The sequence below is a fragment of the Anopheles ziemanni genome, chromosome 2 (genome assembly GCF_943734765.1).
Source record: "Anopheles ziemanni chromosome 2, idAnoZiCoDA_A2_x.2, whole genome shotgun sequence".
NCBI lineage: Eukaryota > Metazoa > Arthropoda > Insecta > Diptera > Culicidae > Anopheles > Anopheles ziemanni.
The window spans coordinates 31,613,300-31,635,419 of record NC_080705.1 but is presented as its reverse complement, the minus strand read 5'-3'; the positions used below and the strand labels follow the sequence as shown (position 1 = coordinate 31,635,419).

The 22,120-nt window shown below is 45.0% G+C and overlaps 1 protein-coding gene across 3 annotated transcripts; it reads left to right on the top strand.

Annotated features, from left to right (window-relative positions):
* Positions 1-682: 682 nt before the first annotated feature.
* LOC131289455 (profilin) lies at positions 683-21,671 on the top strand. Of its 3 annotated transcripts, none has more exons than XM_058319707.1 (4): positions 683-847; positions 2,136-2,365; positions 18,855-19,026; positions 21,494-21,671. In XM_058319707.1, the coding sequence occupies exons 2-4, from the start codon at positions 2,255-2,257 to the stop codon at positions 21,589-21,591; spliced, it is 381 nt and encodes a 126-aa protein (XP_058175690.1). In that variant the 5' UTR covers positions 683-847; positions 2,136-2,254; the 3' UTR covers positions 21,592-21,671. The 3 variants fall into 3 exon arrangements, with proteins under 3 accessions (XP_058175690.1, XP_058176423.1, XP_058175087.1); XM_058320440.1 differs by lacking the exon at positions 683-847 and adding an exon at positions 1,516-1,620; XM_058319104.1 differs by lacking the exon at positions 683-847 and adding an exon at positions 1,576-1,700.
* The last annotated feature ends 449 nt before the right edge of the window (positions 21,672-22,120 follow it).

The following is a 22,120-nucleotide window of genomic DNA, read 5'->3' as shown; positions in this document are numbered from 1 at the left end:
CTTTGGCCAAAGCACGAAAAACGTATAATGATTTGTGATAATAGGGATTGTATAGTTACATATTCAGAATGTTCTGTATTATATGCGTATGCGAGACAATATTACTTTTTTTTGCACGTCGGCTTTTAAAATCATCCTCTCTATTGAACTAGGTCCGTTGCTTAAACTGACCGAGACACTGAAAATGTTCTTAAAAAATTTGCCATTTCAGCAATTATTTCATGTTGTGACCAAGGTTCTTACAGCTTGGTGATGCCAGTTTGGCGCGCTGCTTCTTCGTTCTAGTGGTGGGTAAATCGAACCCCCAAAATTCGAATCCGAATACATCAAACAGTCGCGAGACGATTCAGTGTCGGTCTGGAAATCGTTTATCCTAATCTGAATCCCCATCAAATGACAACTGATTACTCGCTTTTTCCGTAATAAAAAAATGCCCGTGTGTACGAAACATGACTAATTGCACACACATCAAATTCAAACAGTTTCGGAGCGAATCAAGTCCTAAACAAATCAAGTCTGATTTGAGTCCAATCCGAATCAAATCTTTAGAGTCCGTCAATTGGGTTTCGAATCTTTGGAATCCGTCTAGGGATTGAATCTTGGGGTCTTCGCAACTCCCTGAGGGAGTCTGTCAGCACTATTTCTTTCAATTTATCCTGAATTGTCAGTTGTATTCCAGACGTCGACGGTGATCGGTCTTTCGTAGTTTCTTCGTCGTGCCGTACAGCCGCACATCCCGTTCAGCTACCATTCTTGTGCCATCGAGGAGCAAGCAATCTCGCTGAAAGATACCATCTATCCTCCCTTGTTACGTGCGCTCCGGATTGTGAATTCTGCTTCTCTGAAGGTGCATATATTTCTTACTTTACTATCCTTACTACAGTGAATAATGCATAGTCGTACTTGGAAAGTGCAAGAATCCCTTGTTTCTCTCCCCCCTGTTTCCGGAAAACTTACATTGCATTGTCAGTCTCCCTTACCGGTCTCTCCAACCCCCATAAATCCGATTGTCCGTTAAAGTTAGTTGAGTTTTACATTTAGATTGGAAAATTGTAGCATTCGTTGCATTTGGCATGTACGCAAAATTCAAACTTCCAACGTGTTCAATTCTCGTTTAACGTCAATTCAATGTCTGCAATATGCGTTGGACCTTTGTGTTCTGAAAGCTTGTCGGTGTTGGTGCAAGGGTGGTGAATCGATCGATCGTAGAAGAGAAGATGAGATATAATAACAAGAACAAGGATCCGTCGAATTTGGTAGCAACTACCGAGGCAACGGAATGTAGGTACAATGGACAGGACCTCGGGAGGCCAGCATTAGTGCGGTGCGTAGTGTTAAATTTTTACTGTACTAATTTGTACGACTGCAAGCAGCAGTTGCCGGTTTTGGAACGGCCGAAGTGTCCGCGAATAAGAGCTACCACTGGTACAAGCATGTGCGCCGTGTGTATTGTCTCGAGAGTAGTGTTCGTGTGCGCTGCTGCTGCGAAAATGGAAATGGTCGAAAAGTAGTATGTGTGTGCGGAAGGAATCGACGGTGCACATCCGAAACCCTCGACACTACAGCGCTAGTAGCGAGTGATCCTTGTCGTTGAGCGGACAGTTCGATTCCTGGTCTCGGGTGCGTCGTAAAAAGTAGTACCGCTTACTTGGATTTAATTTAAATTCACTCGTTTTGTATTTTCGCATTTGCGGTATACGGTGAGTGGGAAAGGACAGAAAGGCAGAAGAAATTGGGAAACTCCAACAGTTTTGCTAGCGGACGTGAACCAGCGCGATATCGTTCTTAAACCGCGTGTCTCCCACATCGTTCGGGACATTCGGTGCAGCAATTTTGCAGCACAGCAAACGCAAATCGGTTTTATCGCTACGTGTAGACTTCTTCTGAATGATTGACATTTCCCATGTGATAACTATCGAAGCAGCCTTACTACTGATTTGTTTGCTTGTTGTGTGATCCAAGTCGCCCCGATTGCCAATACTTGTCATTTACTAGTTGACCAGAACCGTTGCGTGTGCAAATCCACTCCTTCGCATCCTTTCGATTGCGAACAGTTTACAGGATATTAATCGTCCCATTCCCCTCGTTCTCGTGTCTTCTTTTTCTCTTTGCTCTCCGGTCGTCTCGTGTAACAGAGAACGGAAGTAGCGCGATAAAGCTTTTAAACAGGAAAGTGCCCCCGGAAGCCGGAAGCAGCAGCAGCAGCAGCAACGAACACACATCGTAGTAACAGCGAGATTTATAACACACAAAAATGAGCTGGCAGGATTACGTCGACAATCAGCTTCTTGCTTCCCAGTGCGTGTCCAAAGCCGCTATCGCAGGGCACGACGGAGGCGTTTGGGCTAAATCGGAAGGATTTGAGGTAAGTTATCAGTTTATGTGCGCTTTGCCGGGGTTGTTCGGTCTTTTCCAGAACGACTGTTCAATTAAATGTTTCTTGTAGCCATTCGTTAGACAGATGGATAGGAAACATGCCGGCGTTATTTTTTCAACGCATAAGGTTGGGGGAGAGCGAGTGAGTCAGCTTCGATAGGAAGATGTAATATGATTTGAGGGGAGCAAAAGAGACGACCTATGCAAAAAGTGTGTGCAAGTTTGGGGTGTGACCGCCGCACCGTTGAAACGGTCAATTTTCTTCAAATGTTGGACTTTCGAATTTAGCAAAATGATGTTAAAACCATTGCGTTTCAACTTCTATAGAGTGCGAATAATTGAAACGATAAAATTGTAAAACGACCCGTGAGCACCAACAGCAATGAGCATACATCATGTGAATTTTCGTACTAAAAAGAAAATGTAGTACTAGGGAACAATGTTAATAGAATAAGTTTAAATTTTTTACTGCATCGTGCAATGAGCAATGAGAAAAGGCATCAACTTTTGCCGGCTCATCGAATCGATTTTCAAAATGGCGTTCCCAGTGATTTTTTCCTTCTTTGTTTGTGTTGAATATCCGAGACGCACACAACTGTGCGTTCTTGCATGATTTGCGGAAGTGTTGGTGTAGCGATCGGCGAATCACCAACACCACTTCGTTTTAGAACAAAATTGGTACATCCCGTTCAAGGTACGTAGATATCGAGTGCGGCGGCTATTTTGACAGTTTAGTTGCAATCGCTGACAGTTCAGTTTGACTTCCTTAATCTTTTGCAATAATTTCGTTTTTGCTAAATGAAAGGATAACGTTTTGTTTTGCTAGAAATTGTGATAACAGAAATTGTTCTTTGAATCCGGATCTTCCACCGATGCGTGACTCTGCTAGGCTAGCGTTGTGGATAGGGTGGAATCGTGAAACTTGGTACGCGGTGACTCATCATTTTATTCGTCATGCATTTATTTTGTTTTGTTGATTCAAAACTGAGCTGTTGAAAAATTTATATTATTCCTTATCTGACACCAGTTCATTTTTTCAGTATTTTTTTCTTGATTGATTCAGCAGTCAAAAATGTGATCTGGAACGAATTTTCTAAAATAATTTTCTCTGGATTTATTATTTATTGTAAAACGATTTTCTACTACGTGCAGGAAAGAAAAGTCGCCAAACATTGGAAATTTAAAAAAATATCTTTCAAAGCAAAGCGTGGGAAAGCTTCTTTTATGACGACGATGTTATCTAAATTACATCTCGTTAGAAATCTATCATCTTCAAATATGCAGCCTGTCTGTGCCGATTTTATGAACCAGTTTTTCTAACAAATAGGCATGAGTGAAAGCGGAAATGTTTATAACGGGTGAGCAAAACAGACGAACCAAACCACACCTTGTTTAGGTATTTGATTTTAACGACAGTTTAAAATCACTGAATATCGTCTTCTTTCATTGCTGATGAGCATGATGAAACGGTATATCCTTAGTACCAAATAACGGTGGATTTGTTAAAACTAATCAGTCCCTGATTATTTGGACTATTGTCGCCCTAGACCATATTTACCTAATTTTCTGTTCACGATCTCGTAAAACGATAAAACGATTTATGACGACCTCGATAAAACTACAACCAACATGACTTTGGAATAATGAATTAAATATACTGGGTCCTCTTATTCGCTTATGATTATGAATTCTGCTAGAATAATCACCTTCGCTTTTCTTAACGTACTATCAAAGTGAACCATGAGCAATTCGGAAAGGACTGCACAAAGAATTATAATCATCGATTGGTATGCTCTAGCAGTGCAAAGGACGGTGTAGATTGTGTAGAGATGGTGAAAACTTATGCAAAATTGTATTAGGACCGAAATGACTTAGCGAAACTGTATTCTTCTAGCTATGGACAAGGAACCATCTTCCTATTCTCTTTCGGCGGGTGCATCGAAACATGCTCGCTCGATGGAATTTCAACGTCTCTCAACGATGCGACGAGCATGAGCCACAGGAAGCGAAAGGAAGGAGTTAACATGCAAAAGTAAACGAGGTTGGATGGTTATCCCCCACGCGTAACTGTTCATTACGCCTAAAAGTGTGCTCCTTTTGAAGTGTTGCCTAAGCCCACAGGGAATCGAGAACTCTGGTGGATGGTTTGGTGCGAATAAGTGGGATAAAGAATCGCTGGGGCCAAAGAATACGAACAAGGGGATTTGAAGGAGAGTTGAAAAGAAGATCCTCTTCGGTAGCGGATAGCGTTTCTTATCCCAATCCTGCTGTTGCTCTTCTTTCTTCGCGGGATGTTGAAACATCTTTGTGCGATTAAATGAGTTTTAACATATGGCGAGCAAATTTATTTCCTCTTTTCTTGGCGCATCATCCCTTTTCCTTCTTTGCCTGCCATCGTTCCGATACACTCTGGAATGGAGCAACTTCTATCGAATGACTTGGACGAAAGAGCAAATCCAGGTTCAGCTTCCAAGTGAAGTTATTGTTTGTTGGTTTAGGTCTTCGCGAGCCTCTCCTCTTGGCTTCGATCTTTTGCCGGTCTAGTCAGAGTGGGTCTGCCAGAGTATGTATCTTTGGTTGGGGGATGATTGTACGAATGGAAAATAGTTTGGAAACCGAAGGTATTTTCCCACACACACTCACAGATCTACACATTCTGGATGTTATTTTTTTCATTTTTTTCTTACCCTCATTTAGTAAGAAGAATAACTGCTGCGGTAAAAAATGAGAAACAAATTTGAAAGGTTATTATTGAAACTTTGATCGAAAATCGATTACCGTGCGAGGGAGGAAGCAGCCTGCTTGTAAGTTTGGAAAGCATCAGACCTCGACGGTACATTTGGAGTGTGCAAGAAAAGAAGACTAACTTTTGCAAATTCGCCCAACTTTTGAGCCAAAGACCCATGCTTGGAGCAGAGGAAATCTGCGACAAAATGTTAAGATTTTTGTAAGAACCTCAAAGAAAAACTCAAAGCGATAGAAAATGGTTGTGTCGGCAAAACGATCGATAAACTTATCTTTCTAGCTTTCGGTCGTCTATTTGTACGCCATTCTTGTTTCATGATGCAAACTGCCTGCCAACATATGGTACACAACATGTAGAAAAGGAACACACAGCTCTTGGTTGTGATATTATGAATAAAACGATAGCAACATCTGTATACCCTTCTATGACCAAGTTTGCCTCTGAGGGTCGTTAGGAATGAGTGTGCACTATGCTAAATGAGGCAACGCAAAGACCGGAAAATGTGTTTTCCTTTGGTGAATGAATTTCAGCGTAAAGCATATATTTGGGAAGTGAGTAACGGCGTTCGCTCGCTTATAGTTCTACAATTTGAGCATAATCGATCCTCTGTTGTCCCCCTTCACCAGCACGGTGTTGGTACTGTATCGTTTTACTATAACAATTTGGGCAGCTGTTATTTGCTTGTTTACTTAAGAAATTTGTTTTTTGAACATATCAGCTTTGTCGCACACAAAATAGATGTTTTGCTAAGCGTTGTGGTGGAGTTTGCTCGAATTTGAGGGATGAGGCCTTAAGTCCTGTCCTGTTAAGTCCTCTAACCTGTTCGACGTCGGACGCAAACCGGATCTCTCGAGCGCTCGGAAAAAGGCTTCGATCCGATAGGTCACTCATACCAATTTCGGGGGAACCAAACCTTCACCTTCATGATGATGCATGCGGCGCCATTGCTATCCGAATCGGAAGACGTCGAACGGAACGTCCGAGCAGGATCCGGATTGACCAGACGGCGATACGGATGGAAAAGGGAAAGAGAAAGTTTACGCTCCGTGAAAACTATGATGTGTCAGTGCGCAAGATGTCGAAGAAAGGCATCGGAAGAAACCCACAGGCGAGTGCCTTTTTTTTTCGTCTCGCCCCATGTTGTCGTCCGTGTCCGTGCGCGCAGTGGCTTCAAAAGGTTACCTTCCAAAGTTCGAAGAGGTTTCATTTTGGGGCCGTCATTTTTTTTTCGATTCCAGCTCTCCACAAAACGATAAGGGGGAAAAAACGGAGTGAAATTGGGGAGACCTCGAGGGTTTGACTTTTGATCAGCAAAATATGGTACGGTGCTAGGTAGGCAGGAAGGGTTCATAAATGTTTCAACGAAAGCGAACGCTACCTTCCACCAATAATCCGTTATAACAATCTGTCTCCGTCTCTCCTTCTCTTCCTCCTTTGCTGGTTACAGTTTCCATGGGTCTCCAAAGGGTTGGATTTAATAGTTTAATGGTTTATGTATGAGGTATTTTATCGTACATCATAGAAAGTTTTTGTTTTTCTATATCAACCTTAGCCAGCAAGCATCTCTTTGAAGACGTTGCGGCATTAGTGCGTGAACATTTTTTCTTCCTAAATATGAAGTGACTCTTAGCCTTCGAATATCATGAATCATTCATCCCCTTACTGCCGGGAAGCTTTATAGATATTACGTGTCGGTGAGCGAACCCCGTATCATTGGACATTAAATTTTACGACCCAGTGATAGCAAAGTCTTCAACTAAACGGTGCTATTGATTGATCGGAATCGATGAGGTGTGTCTCTAGCGTCTTCTTTAGCTAATTAATTGAAGGCAGAAGAATGTAGTTAAGAATGATTCACACAAGTTTGTACCTCTTTGACTATCGGAGTGTTCTGCTCGGCGGGGCAATAATGTCCCGGTCCACCGGTGCTGAGTTATAGCCAACTGTTGATCGAGGCTCTCCGCTGCCCTTCAGATGCAAAGGCACGTCCAACCAGAAACAAGCGACGGTTGGTTATTGCAGTTTGCAAACTTTGACTTACCTTCACGTATTGTCCAAGCCACGTGGCGTGCGGTGACGGAGATAGCGAAGGTAGACAAGTCGAACGTCGAACATGACGCATCGTGTGACGCCGGGTAGTAGGTGAAGGTCTTCACCCCGTGAAGGTGGGGTCACCTTTTTTCCGTCTGCTCGCATGTGTTTGTGTGCTGATTCCACCGGGTACAAGTCCTAAAAGCCAAACTCAATTCCCCGTAGGATTTTATTTGGGGTAGTTGGGGCGGGGAAGTTTATGTCTCGCCAGAAACAACCCCCCAAGTTCCGTTTTCGATGCTTCTCGTCGAAGAATAGGCCTGGCCGGTCCGGGGACAGAAGGTGCTCTTGGATCGCGTGTTCAGATTTAGTCGTTTGGCCATGACCGCGACCTAGACGCTGGTGAATGGAAACCATCACCAACGCGGGTGTCGAGGTTCTGCTCGGTCCAGGACGTCCAGGAACAACGCCTCCTAGCTAATGTGATCTTGAGTAAGCTTAAATGGAACAGCTGAGTCGAATGGCCGACGATACCTCTAGTATGGATTCGATGCTTTGTGCCAGCGGTCATGGTCTGCGTGTCTACTTGTAAAAGTAAACTAGATTGCTTACCAACACTTTGTTAGCCACCTACCAGAACTTGGATACCCAGCAGAGTCAGCAGGCAGGAGTAGTAACGTAAGCAGCCACCCGACGGTTCTACATTTCGCAGGAAATCCAATTACCCTTGGGCAAGGTCGGGCTATAGCAGCGGGAGCAGCGGCCTCTCGTCGCTTGGTGGACCTGTGGACGACTTTTTCTCAATGAAAAGGAAGGGACTAATGCAGACAACAAGTCGGTAGCGATGTGGGCCTCTCAATTGTCGTCCCAGTGCATATCAGCTGTACAAATGTAACAGTAAGGGTAAGAGCGAAGAAAGGCTTCAGGGGGTGATACCACCAGCGGGGCCTGGTTTGGTGCCGCGTGTAATTGATAAACGTTGGAGACTTTGTGTGAACTTGTTGCTCGTGGCACGAGGAAAGTGTGGGGTTGGTGGTTGGGAAAACGGAAAACTAAGCACAATAACAACAGCGCTGAACTACATCGCCGCGGCCATGCAGTTGTGGCATTTAGTAACATACGACATGCTGATACCAACGCTGGTTTAGTGTGTGTGTGTGCGTTGTGTCGAGAAGGCACTTTAGGTATCAAGTGCTGGTACAGTGCCCTAAAGGTTATAGGCTCGCTATCGCACATACTACTCATGCTAGTATCGCTGCATTCAAAAACACTATCCACTCTCAAGACTTCACATTCCTCGCAGGAATTGTAAGGTTCGAGGTTAAGTCGCGCCTGTTCCGAACAACACCACGAGCGAACTCCTTCATCATAGACTATTAGCCTATCATTGTCACTAAACACTTGGCAAGAATGTAGCGGGTCCCTCTTTCTGCAAGGAATTGCTTTTATGCCGTAAAGGACGTCAAGTTTAATACGTTACGGCAGTATTGTGGGGGTATTTACTTTAGCAACCCTTTTGTATTCATATGCAGTAGCAAAAGCGAAAGTTTATTTATCATCTTGGCGTGAAGCGTTTGTTCTTGAACCGTCCTTGATTGAGTCGTCGACGTGCCCGGGAGGTGATAAAAGGCAGGGAATGATTGGTTAGTCTCGACAGGCATACCATACCACTGGGCATTGTCTGGCATCTAGGCTTCTCTCTCTTGCCCTCTCCCTTTGGGTAAGTTTTGAAGGTTAGTCCTTAAATTTTCGTATTCATTCCTCGTGTCTGCAATAGCAGCATTTTGGCAAAGGCCGTAGAGTAACCCAAAGATAAATCAAAAGTAAATAGAAGACCTACAGGGCATGTTCGATTTGTTTTTTCCACACCAGACGACAACGTGTTACTCTGAGGTGTCGCGTGTTCGTAATTTTAATAAAGATGTATGTATGCATATCTTTATCGAACCTCTGCTGCCTCTGCTCCATTCGACTGTGCGGAGAAGGAAGAAAAGGAAGAGGCTGACTTTCTTAGATAAACTGAACCCCGGAGGCCGTGACACGTGATGGTCGTGATTATAAAAGCGTTGGTACTTGTGTAATGATGATGATCTTGATCAATTCGCATTAATAATGTGCCATGAATTGTTTGAATAATTACAGAAGGAATGCCAACACACAGCCACACACAGACAGACGACGGTTTTGCTGCGCGTGTCGTTCGCTCATCCGCGCATCCAGTGGATGTGGCCGGTCTTCTTGGTTGACTAGGTTTGGCTAATGGGTGGCCGGAGTCTCACCGGTCACTGTTTCGTTTTTACGCTGGTGGATGGATGGATGGTCGAGGCACTATTGACCGGTTTCCCTTTTAGACAAGGGGTAGGAAGAAAATTACCGTGCATAACCACTTTTGTGGAGCCATTAGCACCCCCTGAAAATCGTGTATGTGTTTGCAACTACTAAACCATTGAGGGCCGGGGATGGGCGCTAAATAAATGTGTGGTCGGTTGACCTTGCCGCTGGTTTCGGGTTCCCGCATTTTGTAGCGTCGGCTACAAAAATTGTTTGAATTAATAAACTGCCTCTGGACTGACTGGACTGTGCCTGCTAATGCAGCGACAAGGATAGATATTGGAATGTAGTCGCCGGTGAAAAGCAAAAACTTTATTAATATCAAGGATTTATGCTTTGCCCATGTGAGTAATGTTTAGGAAAGCGCGAACCATGCCCTCTACAATCAGCAACCTGATAAGGCTATCTCTGTTCTTGTTAAACCTGTTCAAAGAAGTTGATTTTATCTCGACGAACTCGATGGACTTGCTGTGATAAAACCTGGTATCGACCTGTAGCCCCAATTCATTAGGGTTCTACTGTGTTACCGGATCCATGCAGGATGCGTGATTCGAAGGTTTGCAAGCGCAGGGTGTGGGTTCTCTACTGCACATTGTGGAAAATGGAGAGGAGTATCAAACAGAACCCGGACGCACTTTTTGGGTATTGGGAAGTCAGAAACACAGACAGTACAGGATACGATATTTTTTCTCCATAACTTTTATCGTCTCCACCGAACTGGTTGGACCGGTGTTGGCTCGGTCCTCCGGGAGAGTCTGGAGTCCAAGATGCCTGGCACGGGAAGGGAAGCAGTGCTGCTTAAAAACGTTTATTTTAAACCCTCGAACCTGCCAGACGAGAGAGACACGGTGGTGGTGTAAGTTTCTCGGACCAGGACCGCGCCCTGCCTCGGAAGAGTAGAAAGGTGTTGGTGGTGACAAAGCACAGAACGAGAGACAGTGAAAGAGAGATGGAGCGACGGTCCCTCCTCCGATACCTGGTCTGGACTTGACGTGTCTGTTTCTGAATGTGCGCGTGCCGCGTCACACAGCGAGGCGATTGCAGCGCAGCGGTGCAGTTGCAATCGGCGCATTTTGTTGCTATCCACCGCGCCACTAACACTCCTACCGGTCGCCCGCAACGTGGAGGGGCCGAGCCGTCTTTATTTCGTTGCAGTTTTCTTCTCTCTGTTGTTGCACTTGCTTTGGGAAAAAAAGAGTCGATATGTATAAAAGGTATCGAAACGCGCCAACTCAGCGAGTTAATATCCGATTGCCTTTTCCGGTGTGTTTCGTTGCCGATGGCTCGGACAATGATGATTGAAGTTCTCTCATCAAAGGAATGCGGATTGCACGATAACCTGTGTGGGGAAATGGTGGTTTTACATGATTACCGTTATTAATTTAACAGGATAATGTGTGATAAGAGCAGAGTATTATTTGTCAATTAATACTAAAGGGTATTAGAAATCGAATACGAATTTCGATGATATAACTTTTTCGAAAGCGAAAACGAAATAAAAAATTTCTTAAATTAAATGCCACCGTAGACGCGTGCCTGTCGAAACTTCCCAGTGTAACCTGAGACCTGAAACGCTTTAACAGCAGGCCCACCTTCCACCCTTTCGTCAGTTGCCGCTTCGCGTTGTTACTTTTCTCACCGTACCGAAAAGATCAACGATCGATGACTGATTGATTGTGCCAGTGGCTGCTCTCGACTTCCGCGTTTGCGACCGAGGGGGCGTCTTCGTCTTACTTGCGGATTATTTTTAGAACATCTTGTGTCTAACTCGTTGTAGCTCTAGGCGGGTTCAATCGCCCTCGCGTAGTAGAAGGTGGCGACGTGCCGGCTTTTCACTCTCAACTTGGCACCACCAGACGAGGGTCGTCACGCGTTGTGACGAGGGTGGATTAAAGTCCTATGTCCGTGGGTTCGCGGTGGCGGTGGGATTTCGCTATCGGAGTGCGGAGGTTTAGCAAGAGTAAGCTCGGTTTTTCGATGTCAGCTGGGACTGCTACAACACCGTACCGGGATATAACGAATTTGGCTTAAAATACAGAATGACGTAATCGACAGGAGAAGGCAAGGACTAAGAAGAGAAAAAAATAATAGTGACTTCCTCTGGTTAGTCATCCCTTCAAGCATAAGCTTGTGTTAATTAGAGAAGCATTGCTCATCATATGGTTGGTGAGTCGCGCCAAATTCCTGTTCGATTAGAGTATGTGAGTTGGAATTTTTTAAACGTTGTAGTCATAAGCTAAATCCAACTTATTCATCAGGTTTTTCCAGGAAACAATTTTATTTTCTCAGATACGCATGTCAAGATGATTTACATGATTGAAAAATTGATAAAACAAGCGACAGCCACCATATTTGTTTTGTTCGGTTTGGTACCATGGAATTATTACACTACAATTCAGTTCCTGAATTCCTCTTCAACACTTATTCTTCCTACAGACATAACAAGAGTATATAGATTCTGGAACTACCTAAGCATGACATGCCCCACTCGTTCTCCATTAACTCTTCACTCCCCCCAAAGGTGGTGGTGGTGGCCCTATTCTGTCCTGCGCTAATGAGTCGGAAAAATGGGCCCTGGCAGGAGGGGAGCTCCAAGTTTGCTGCAGCTGTCAGTCGATTATCTGTGGACCTGCCTCGATTTTTTTCCGTTTCCTCTAGCTTTCTGGCAGCTCGTTGCGGTAATGACGTGATAATTGATTAAATGATGGCGGAACAAAGATGGCCTGAACCGGACCTTAAGTCTACTGGCGGCTGGCCTGTTGTCTGTGCGTGTCGTTGTGCTGTTATCTTTGGGCAGTGTGAAAAAAAAACGTATGGATGAGAGGAGAGTCCCCCCCGGAGGACCCCCTTTGCGAGCTCGGTTGCCATAGAAGAAAAGTATCTAGTCTTTTTGCGCGCACTGCAAGATAGCGGAGGTCTTATAATGAGGCCATGGAAAAAATGTGGTTAAATCAACATTGATACTTAAACGCATTATAATTAATATTTTCGCACTACCTTTTTCTCTTTGTGGTTGGAAATGTTTTGCGGTGGAGTTTTTTCCAAAGCGATTATTTAATTTGTTAGTCAATCCTACCGCCGTCTGTGAAAGGAAGTTATCTTTATATTTTCACTCTGGTTGATTTCGGATTCCCGAAAGTTCCTTTTCGACGGTGGCAGGTTTATTTAATTTTTGACCTGTAATGATTCCGTTTATTTGCCCAATCTGTCATCGAGCGAAGAGAGGAGGGTGGTGTGCTTTCATGTTGCAATTTAATTTCACCGCATCGCCAACCGGTGGAAAGTTCAAACAGCCGGGGTTTTCGTTAACCCTTTCACCGCATTCCAACCTTTTTTTCGGGGGTTCGGCTGAGATATGATGTCTTCTGGTTTTTGGGTTGGTTGGGGGTTATATTGCACGGAGAGAAAGGGATGAGAAAGACGGGGAAAAGGTGGCAAGCTCGCCAGTTAACGTATCGGACATTTTCTCGGGAAAATATACATTTAAAGTAAATAAAATATATTAAAGTGCAAGGGAAAGTTTATCGTCCGTTGTCGTGTTTTCGGGGGTTAAACGGACTTTTCTTCCGTGTTGTCGGGCCAAAAGCTTTCCGTGGTTAAACGCACATGCTTTTCAAATGGTCACAAGCAGAGAGAGTGACTGTTACCCCCGGGGGGGTGTGGGGTGGTTCCATTGATTAGAGCAGATTTTCATTACAATGGCAAAGAAAAGCAAAGCAAAGAGAGATGTGGTAAGAAAATAAAATCATCATCTGCCCCGCTCCCAGTGCCAGCTTTTCTCCAGTGCGGCCAGTAGGAATCGTTGGCCCAAATCGAACTTAATTACCCGGAACGGCCACACGATACGGCCTCACTTCGGGGCGGCGGTACGTCACTCCCGGGTTCCTGTGCGCCGCCAAATCGTCAGCATCATCTTCATCTCGTTTTCTTCCGAGCTCAGGCCGAGTTCCTCCACCTGGAGATCGGATGGTGTGCTGAAGTTTGGAATATCTTTCGCTTCGAACGACAAGGCGCAATTGTGTGCGCGAAGGGAAAGCAAAGCGCATTTGAAGTGGGAGGGAAAAGCGGAATATGATATCATCGTGAAACGGGCCCACCTTTTGGGTGACGACGTCCGATGAAGAGGGGAAGGGTGGGACGGAGGTCTACTCGCGATGGTCAATGGTGGTTGCGCTTCCGGAAGCTCCTTCTCCTGGTGCGTTACGCTCCAATATATCCTACCTCCGACTTACGAGTTGCTGCTCAAACCGAAACCCAACCCGAACACGCCATGCCGCCGGTGGGGGATCTCTTAGTGATCTTGTGCGTTTTGGTCTTTTTTCTTCGCGACTCCCTCCGTGAAGCACTTGAGGCTTTCGCGTTTACCGTGGTGTTGCTGGCAGTCTTACAGCTTAAATTTAGCAAACGCACACCCCAAAGAGAGAGAGAGGATATGTTTAGCGAGGTAACCTCGTTTCGCCAGTCAGTCAGTTCCTCCACAATGCACGGCAGGCGGGAGTTTCTTCTGGTCTTCTCTAACCTTTTTTTTAGGCTTAAGTTGGTTTTCATTCATTTTCCTTGCTGTTCTTATCTTGCTTTCTTGCTGCAGGGGAGATGATTCCTACCAAAATTAGTCGGCATCTCCCGTGTAGAGGTTGCGCCGAGAGGACTATACCCCAATTGGGCGAACAGAGTGATAAGAACACGAAGCTAATTAGCATTAGAAATTATCTAGCATTGCGATATTTTTTGTTACTATTTGCCTTTTCTATTTACGGAAGGTATAAAAATAGAGATCAGTTCACATGGAATTGTGCGAACGAAAAAGTCAAATAAACCATCCCAAAACCTTGTCTCATTGGGAATTTGTTGCTCGTTGACACACCACCACCCATTACGATGGTTCTTCTTCGTTCGTCACCGAAGATGGAATGGAATGTCTATTGCATTTCTCAAATGCCTCTCAAAGGAACGGGGCGGGTAAGGGGATGTTGTTGAGATGTTGAACGGTGGTGGTGTGGTGGTGGTGGATTGATGTCCCATTTTTGGCTCGTTCGGGTGGCGGCGTTCCTTCCCCACGAACACCGGTATGCTTCTTCTAGTGGTGTGCTAATTACGGAAGGGTGTATGACCTTCACAACGGTTTCTCAAATTAGTCCGTCCAGCACCCCGGTTCTACGTTCGTTGGAGGGGGTCTACCGATGCATCCAAATTTGCTCTCGGTCGACGATTGAGACGCTAATTTTAGAAGTGCGCGCCTTCGCAGTTATTCTGAATTTCACTTTCCAACCCACAGCGTGGAGGAGAGGAAGGCAGGCGGCAGGTTCCCGAGTTCGTGGACTTTGGTGCAACATTGTGCTTATGAGAGATGAGAGATCGCACGGAGTGTCCAAAGGAACGACGATCGCTGACGAACGATCTTTTCTAGGTTGGAGTGTTGTGTACACGATCGATTGCTGTGCACTTTGCTTTGTGCAGCCCATAAATAGGCTTAAACGATGTGTCACTACTGCTTGCCGATGTGTTGGCAACCCGTTTCGGGCATCGATCAGCCAACGGTACTTCGCTCTCGAAGTGTTGAGGACCGCTATATAACCACCGGTTCCTAGCTGGACTCATGACTCGGTTGGAGCGCGCTCGTACCTAAGGAGGGCACTCTCTAGTGTTCATGGTAGGAAAATGTTTCGACTTAAAAGGTAAAAAATGCCATTCGCCATCCCGCGGCGGTCATTGTAAGTCGTCGCTCCATCATCGCGTCGCGGATAATATGGTAGCGCCTCATTTGGGCAGCAACACGCGCCGCACGTTGTCGCTACGAGTCCCGACATCTCTGATGATTCAGAACCAACAAGCAGCAGCAGCTTCTCGTCGTCGGCGTCTTCGTCATCAACGGCGGAGGAGGTCGTTTTTTCCACGATCTTCCACGACCGCCATCGACGCCAACTTGGAGTTGGTTCGTCTCGCGCCACGGCCTGGGGAGTGTTTTTCATTCGCCCAACTCCTCTCGTCTGGTTGCATTCATTCTCAACCGCGACGACATTCGGTCCCATCCGTTTAAAAATGTATCTGGTTAGAAATCCTATTTTGTCGTCGACTCTCCAATCCTTCCCTCCCCCCTCACACAAGGAGCAGGAGGAGGAGAAAAGCAGCAAACCGAATGTCGTAGGTTAGGTTTCGCTTCGACTAATGTGGGGTTTTTCTTCTGAGAGCACCGAACACGTGTGTGTGTGTCTGTGGGGGTCTATGCTGGGAATGAAGTAAACAATTCTAAATATAGACATATGAGACTTACTCCGAGTTGTAGGCTGTAGGCTGGCGGTCTTGGAAAGAAGGGGTGGAAGGGATTTTGAACCGGTTAGGAGTGAATTTTGAAAAATCAACCTGTCTCATCGAAATGGATGTCTATGATACTGCGAGAATTTCATTAACCATGCTTATCTATAGGAAATGTTTTATCCTTGAAGCTTTTATGGAAAAGGCTTCTATATAGAGAGAGTTATAGGACCAGTGAGAATTTACAAAAAAAAACAACTTCAAGAGTTTTCCCTACCAACGATCAAAAATTGATGGCGTAAGTATGGCCGGGACAATCTCAACACCGGGGTTCGCCTTTCCGGGACCACTCCAGCCGAACGAGCGAACGTGCGCGAGGATATGAAAGTAAAAGTAAAAAAGATAAATGCGAAAAGATACATATATCCGTTGACCGAATACGGAATGAGGTGAAAGTGATTACCATAACCCCCCCGCTAGTGGGGGGGAGCCTGTGGATATGTGGAGCTTATGTGTGCCCGTGTCTCCCCTTCTGTGCGACTACACACCGTAAACCTGCCTTATGCCCTGATGCTGTTTGGTGCGTAATTGTGTTGTGTGTTCGTTGTTGATCATGTAAACTCTGTTACGTACGATGAGACACACTCGAATCAGCGGTCGGTCTCTCCCTGGCGATGATTTCTGATTTGTCCTCGTCATCATCGTCAGTGTCCTCTTCGCGTTGTCTGCGCGTAGCGCGTCGTTGTTGTCTGCCGGAATATGGGGTTTGATTGGTGCGAACATTCTTTCTTTTCCATTACTAACGCTTCGCTCTCCCGTCGTGTCCTTGAACGACCTCCTGAATCTTGCACATCCACGTTGCGATGTGTTGTTTGGTGACGTTGGTCTTGCGGCTTTGCGATTCGAGTTTATCACTCAGTTTGTTCAATTATATTGTTTAAATAAATGATTCATTCTTTTCTTATTTTTTTGTGCTTAAGATGTCGTTGTCCAAATAAAAAAACCAAGTCCATAAATCATAGCCAATGCCTTTTTTCTCGTCAAAAGACTTTTGTACAGTCTAGCAAGTTCCAGAGAAACCTAGAGGAAAATGACATTCAGGATATCATTTACTCGGAAGGTTCTTTGCCAGGGAGAACGGGGGAGCAGTTTGGAAGAAAAGTCGCACCTTCGAGGAGGCATTGGCCTCGATCTATCCTACGCAATCTATCTCTGCCCTGTGTGTATGATTTTTTTCCGTATGGGGGGCACATTTCGACGGCAGTTAAAAATATTATTTAGTCCACAAGGAGACGTGCTGAAGCGAAAGGGAATAAAACGACAAAACTGCGAGTAGGACAATGTTTTACCCCACGAAGCAGGAGATCAGAAGGAATTGGTTGTGGTTAAAAATAAAATTTCTTTCATTAAACCTCCACTTCCACACATATATTGTGGTTTCGAGACTCTCCGTGGGGGCCATTTCGAGGGTGGAATTTGATACTCAACCTCCATACGGTAAATTGTTGGAGAGTTAAAGAAAAGAAAAGTTGGCAAAGTGGCGTTCGAAACATTTGGCTGCCACATTCTTCATGCAGCATATTTGCTTAACAAACCTTGTTCAAACAATCTATTACACCGTGTTTTCTTCCATTGGAAATAATCCCATAATCTGTGCCGTATTTAACTCACAAAGTTTTCTCGAATTAACACACCCCGCAGTCCTTGTGAAGGGCTTAATAAATTGTGCGTTAAAATGTGTTTATTAATTAGCGATGGGTGATCTCCCTCCCCACAACTAGAAAAATGGGGAGCGATAGGCATGTAAAACCCGTGTCAAAAACAATGCAAAACACATGTGTGTCTATGGCCATTAATTCGATGGTAACTACGACGATAAATGTGTGGTGGTGGGGTTGTGCGGAGTGGATAGAAATGTAAATGATCCGATGTGATTTGTCATGGTTTTTAAGGGGCAAGGATGAAGGCGACCGCTCCTAGAAGGAGAAGAGGAGGAAAGCGATGCGCAACGCTACGCTCCGTTATGCACACTTAAGTTACCGGAGTTTGCGTTTTTCTTACGTTGTTTCCGAGTTTCGTGGTCGGTGTGAATAATCCGGTGGTATTTACACGATCGTGAGTGCTATCTTCAACGGATCACAGAATGAGTTTAAAAATTGATCTTACATTTGGTTTTTCACATGTTTACGTTCTCCATAAAACGTGATCTTTTGTGATTCACCATATCATTACTCAGGGAAATCCCTATTACACTGAGAATGAAGGTAGTCATTTAAGTTCTCTACCATCTGCCATGTCTAGCTCATTTAATATACCCGTATTTCGTCTCTATTTGTGAACTGGTTACAAAACCTTCGTATTCTTTACTGCTGTTTAATTAGCCAGACGACCCGGTTCTCTGCAAAAGTGTCTGACTTTAATAATCAGCAAACCATGTGGGAGGCTTTGCTTAGCTATTTTTAAAACTATGTCAACAATCCAAACACCACGGTACACTTCTCACATTGAACTGAAGAAGAAAAACCGTGTGACCAATGCTAAGACAAGTCAATGCCACAAGAATCATGGCAGGAGTAACGAATTTAAAGGATATTTAAGACGGTGGGTGGGTGGAGTCGATCGTTGTGGGTAAATTTGTACCATGATCGTCGATTTAGAGACAGTGGAGGATGATTTGCATAGAGGGAAAACATGTGACGGATTTCGAGCAAAGGAAGAGGAGAAGGTTCTCATCTTACGGTTGAGATTGACAGACACCCGGTCACCACACAGCTTGACACTTCTCCGGATGTTTGTTGCGCGCCGATTCAATTCGTTCGTAGAGGGAGTATCCGGAGTGGCACAAGAAATGTAGGTCGCACAGACATGAGAGTAAATAAAGAAGGTGCCTGATGACGGCCTTTCGCTCACAGAGGGTTTTGACACTTTGTACCTTCGACATTTACTTGGATTATACGTGTGATGTGTATCTCAGTTTGGTTGCCAATCAATTTTGATGGTAGCAGCGGAACACGATGGAGGGAGGGAGTACGTGGTCTAAATATTTTAATTAACTATGTCATAATTATAAAATCCTTGAATTTATCTAACGTGCAATTTTCTCTCCCTTGCCTTGCAGGTGTCAAAAGAGGAAGTGGCCAAAATCGTACAGGGCTTCGACAAAACCGAACTGCTCACATCCGGCGGTGTAACACTAGCGGGCCAGCGTTACATCTATCTCTCCGGTACCGACCGAGTCATCCGTGCCAAATTGGGAAAAACGGGTGTTCACTGTATGAAGACCCAGCAGGGTAAGTAAAACTGGCCAGTCGTAACACATCGGTCTACTATCCTTCACTGAAGGAGAAGGATGCATTAAGGTTCCAGAATACTAACGAACCATTCGTAATATGTGGCAGCGAGCAACCAAAGTATCAAACCTCCCAAGCTGTTTGAATCCGATTTCCTCTTTCATTCTATTCGAATCGACTTTTTTGCATTCATGGTAGACCCGAGCCATTGCGAGTTCTTATCGCTGGAGCGACCTACGTGGTGGATGCATAGAGCAAACTATTAGACTAAAATCGAAATATGTATCCCCAGGCGGAGGCTCTCCGTTTGGTCAGTGGATATATGTTTGTACACATGTCTAACACTAGAACATTTCTATTTGGATGAAGAGCTTTCTCTTTCACGGGAACTAATAATATGTGGAAGGTTTTGTCAAGAGGTCCGATTAGAAGCAACAGACAATTGGGTATCGATTTGTTGGAGAAACATGGCTTCGTCGCCTCCTGAAGTTGGTTGGAGTCATCTGCTGCAATTGCATGTTATCGTGCCGGTGTCGGAAGTTAATTAACGCGCACCTTCCAACAAGCTGCAATTCCTACAACCAACAATATATGCCCGTAAGGCCCTCCCAGGTTTCCGGAAACGTATAAACACCATATGTGCCACTGCACAATTACACACACCAACCACACACGCCGCCCGATCGTGCCTCTGATAAGGATACTGTCTATAATAACCCCGTAGCGTTGTTTGGGTTTGATTAGCCGGGCGAGGAAAACGGGCAATAGTAGACAGGTCTGTCTCGATGTGTCTGTCTGGTGTTTTTGTTGGATCGGCTTGACTTTGGAAGTTTCCGGGTTTATACCCGGGGGCTCGACCTAATAGACTCTTCCAACACAATTAATGCATTTGTTGGTGCACGTGCCTTGAGGTGGCGTGGATTGCCTTGTTTGTTATGAAAAAGACCGGCATAGGAAGGAACGTGTGGTATTTGGAGTGGCAACAACCCCACGGACCGGTCGAAGTTTAGTTTTGATTAATGTCTGTAGCAGTTGTGTTTTGCATAGCGTGTCGATGCCGTATGTTTTCCGTGTGTGGCAAATGATGATTAATTAATTTGAGGAGCTTATTGCACTCTCGATAGGAGTTCTCGGATGATTGGACTCGTATACTTTCCTTTTGGTCCGATGATAAGAGACGTACATATCTACTTTCTTTTATATGAAAAAGAAGAATGATTTAGATACATTTTTGGAATGTTGATATACATTTTATGGCTTATGACTTTAAGGACGTCTGTATGATTTTCTTTTCTTTTTATGGCTAAGGATTTCACAATATATAGAACAACTCAGTTCCATGTCCGTATAACCCAATGTCTAGTACATTTTTTATCGAGTCATGATTATTTTCTTGCACTTGATATGGACAAATGGACGAAACTCATCCACATCCATACTCTGTTTCTGAGAACGAAACTTTTAACGAAGCGGACACGTGTTTAATATTCTTTGTGGCTTCTGGAGCAAAGAGACACCGGCCTCATCTCGGATTCCAGTTACATCCAGGAGCAATCCTTTTATCGCCAGAAAGAGAGAGAGAGAGAAATGAACCTGCCGCGCCTTTTGTTGTGGCCCTTGTTTTTCCCAATGTGCCCCATTCACATCTAAGAAACGAGGGGAAAATATACCTGTTTCAATCAATCGAAGATAAGATGATGGTGATGATGCCATATTGCAATCGAGTACCGGTTGGTTGGTATTGATTTTCCGTTTCTTCATCATCATCATCATCATCATCATCATCAACACCAGTGAGATCGACGCAAGTCGATCGATCGCGTGTCTTTTCCCCACGGCGGCGGTAATGAATGCTGCTGCGCTGGTTATAATGTCGATTTTATGGCAAACTTCGTCCACTACTTTTTCTTTTCTGCCACAATCACTCCTCGGGAGACCGGTTTTTTATGTTCTCTATTTTATCGATTTCTCGTCCTCACCGAGTGATCCTCGGCAGAGTGCAAGAAGAAGGGGAGAAGGAGTGTGTGTGTGTGTGTGTGTGTTTGCAGATGTGTGATGGGAATTCGCGATCCAAATGAAACTGGACGGCTGGGGATTGGTGGACTTCTCTCTCCACCACCTGAAGAGACCATGGCTAAATCATGCCTAATGCCCTTCTTTGAATGGTATCGGTGTTGCTGCTGCCACATGTTTGCGCTATTTTATATTTACCTTTTACCCGCATCTTTCATCTGTGTTGTTCCGATTTTATTCTCTTATTTTTTTCCTATTGATCGAAATGCATTACTCATAACGGATGTTTTTCTTTTTTCCATTCTTTTTTTATTCGTTTCTATTTCTCCCGCGTTACCACCATCCCGATGGCGTTGTGCTGCTCCCCTACGTCCTCCTCGATCGTCCGTCATCGCATCGAATTTGCATCGGCGAACCACCATCACCTTTTTGGATTCACGAACCCTCCCTGCAGCCGTCATAGTTTCCATCTACGAGGAACCCGTGCAGCCTCAGCAGGCGGCATCCATAGTGGAAAAGCTGGGCGATTATCTAATTACCTGTGGTTATTAGAAGGCCGCGGAAGGCGCGCGGGCGTGAGATATTTGAGAAAACAAACAAAAAAAGAACGCAAGATTACTAGGAGCAACCGAGATGAGTCGGAGGAGGAAGAAGAGTTGACGAGATAAGAGCAGCAGCAGCAGCAACAGTAGCAGGAGCAGCAGCCCTGAAGATGAGTGTGTGTGTGTATGTGTGCGTGTGAAGGAAAAGGAAGCCTACGCCTGACCGCAACCACCGACCCCACCGGGAGTTCAGGGTGGCCCGGTGGATGGGACAGGAGGAAGCAGCAAGGAGTGATGGAAGGAAATAAAATGACAGAGAACCAGAGATGCACAGAGATATTGGTGGAGACCACCGGAGACCGAACGTAATTTCGGGTGCGCCTCTTCTTGAATGTGAGTACTAATAGCGTACGTGTGTGTATGTATGTGTATGCGCTCGTATGTGCGCACCCGAGTATAGGAAAAACGAAAACTAATAACCCCCCACACCACCAATTACAAGACGGATAAGTCACACATCCAAGTCCGCCCTGCTCTCT

What these genes read in the sequence shown, in the direction of transcription:
- LOC131289455 (XM_058319707.1), top strand. Translation starts at nt 2,255, where the DNA reads ATGAGCTGGCAGGATTACGTCGACAATCAGCTTCTTGCTTCCCAGTGC. An exon ending in CTAAATCGGAAGGATTTGAG is followed by an intron (nt 2,366 to 18,854) that starts GTAAGTTATCAG and finishes CTTGCCTTGCAG; the next exon opens with GTGTCAAAAGAGGAAGTGGC. An exon ending in CTGTATGAAGACCCAGCAGG is followed by an intron (nt 19,027 to 21,493) that starts GTAAGTAAAACT and finishes CCCTCCCTGCAG; the next exon opens with CCGTCATAGTTTCCATCTAC.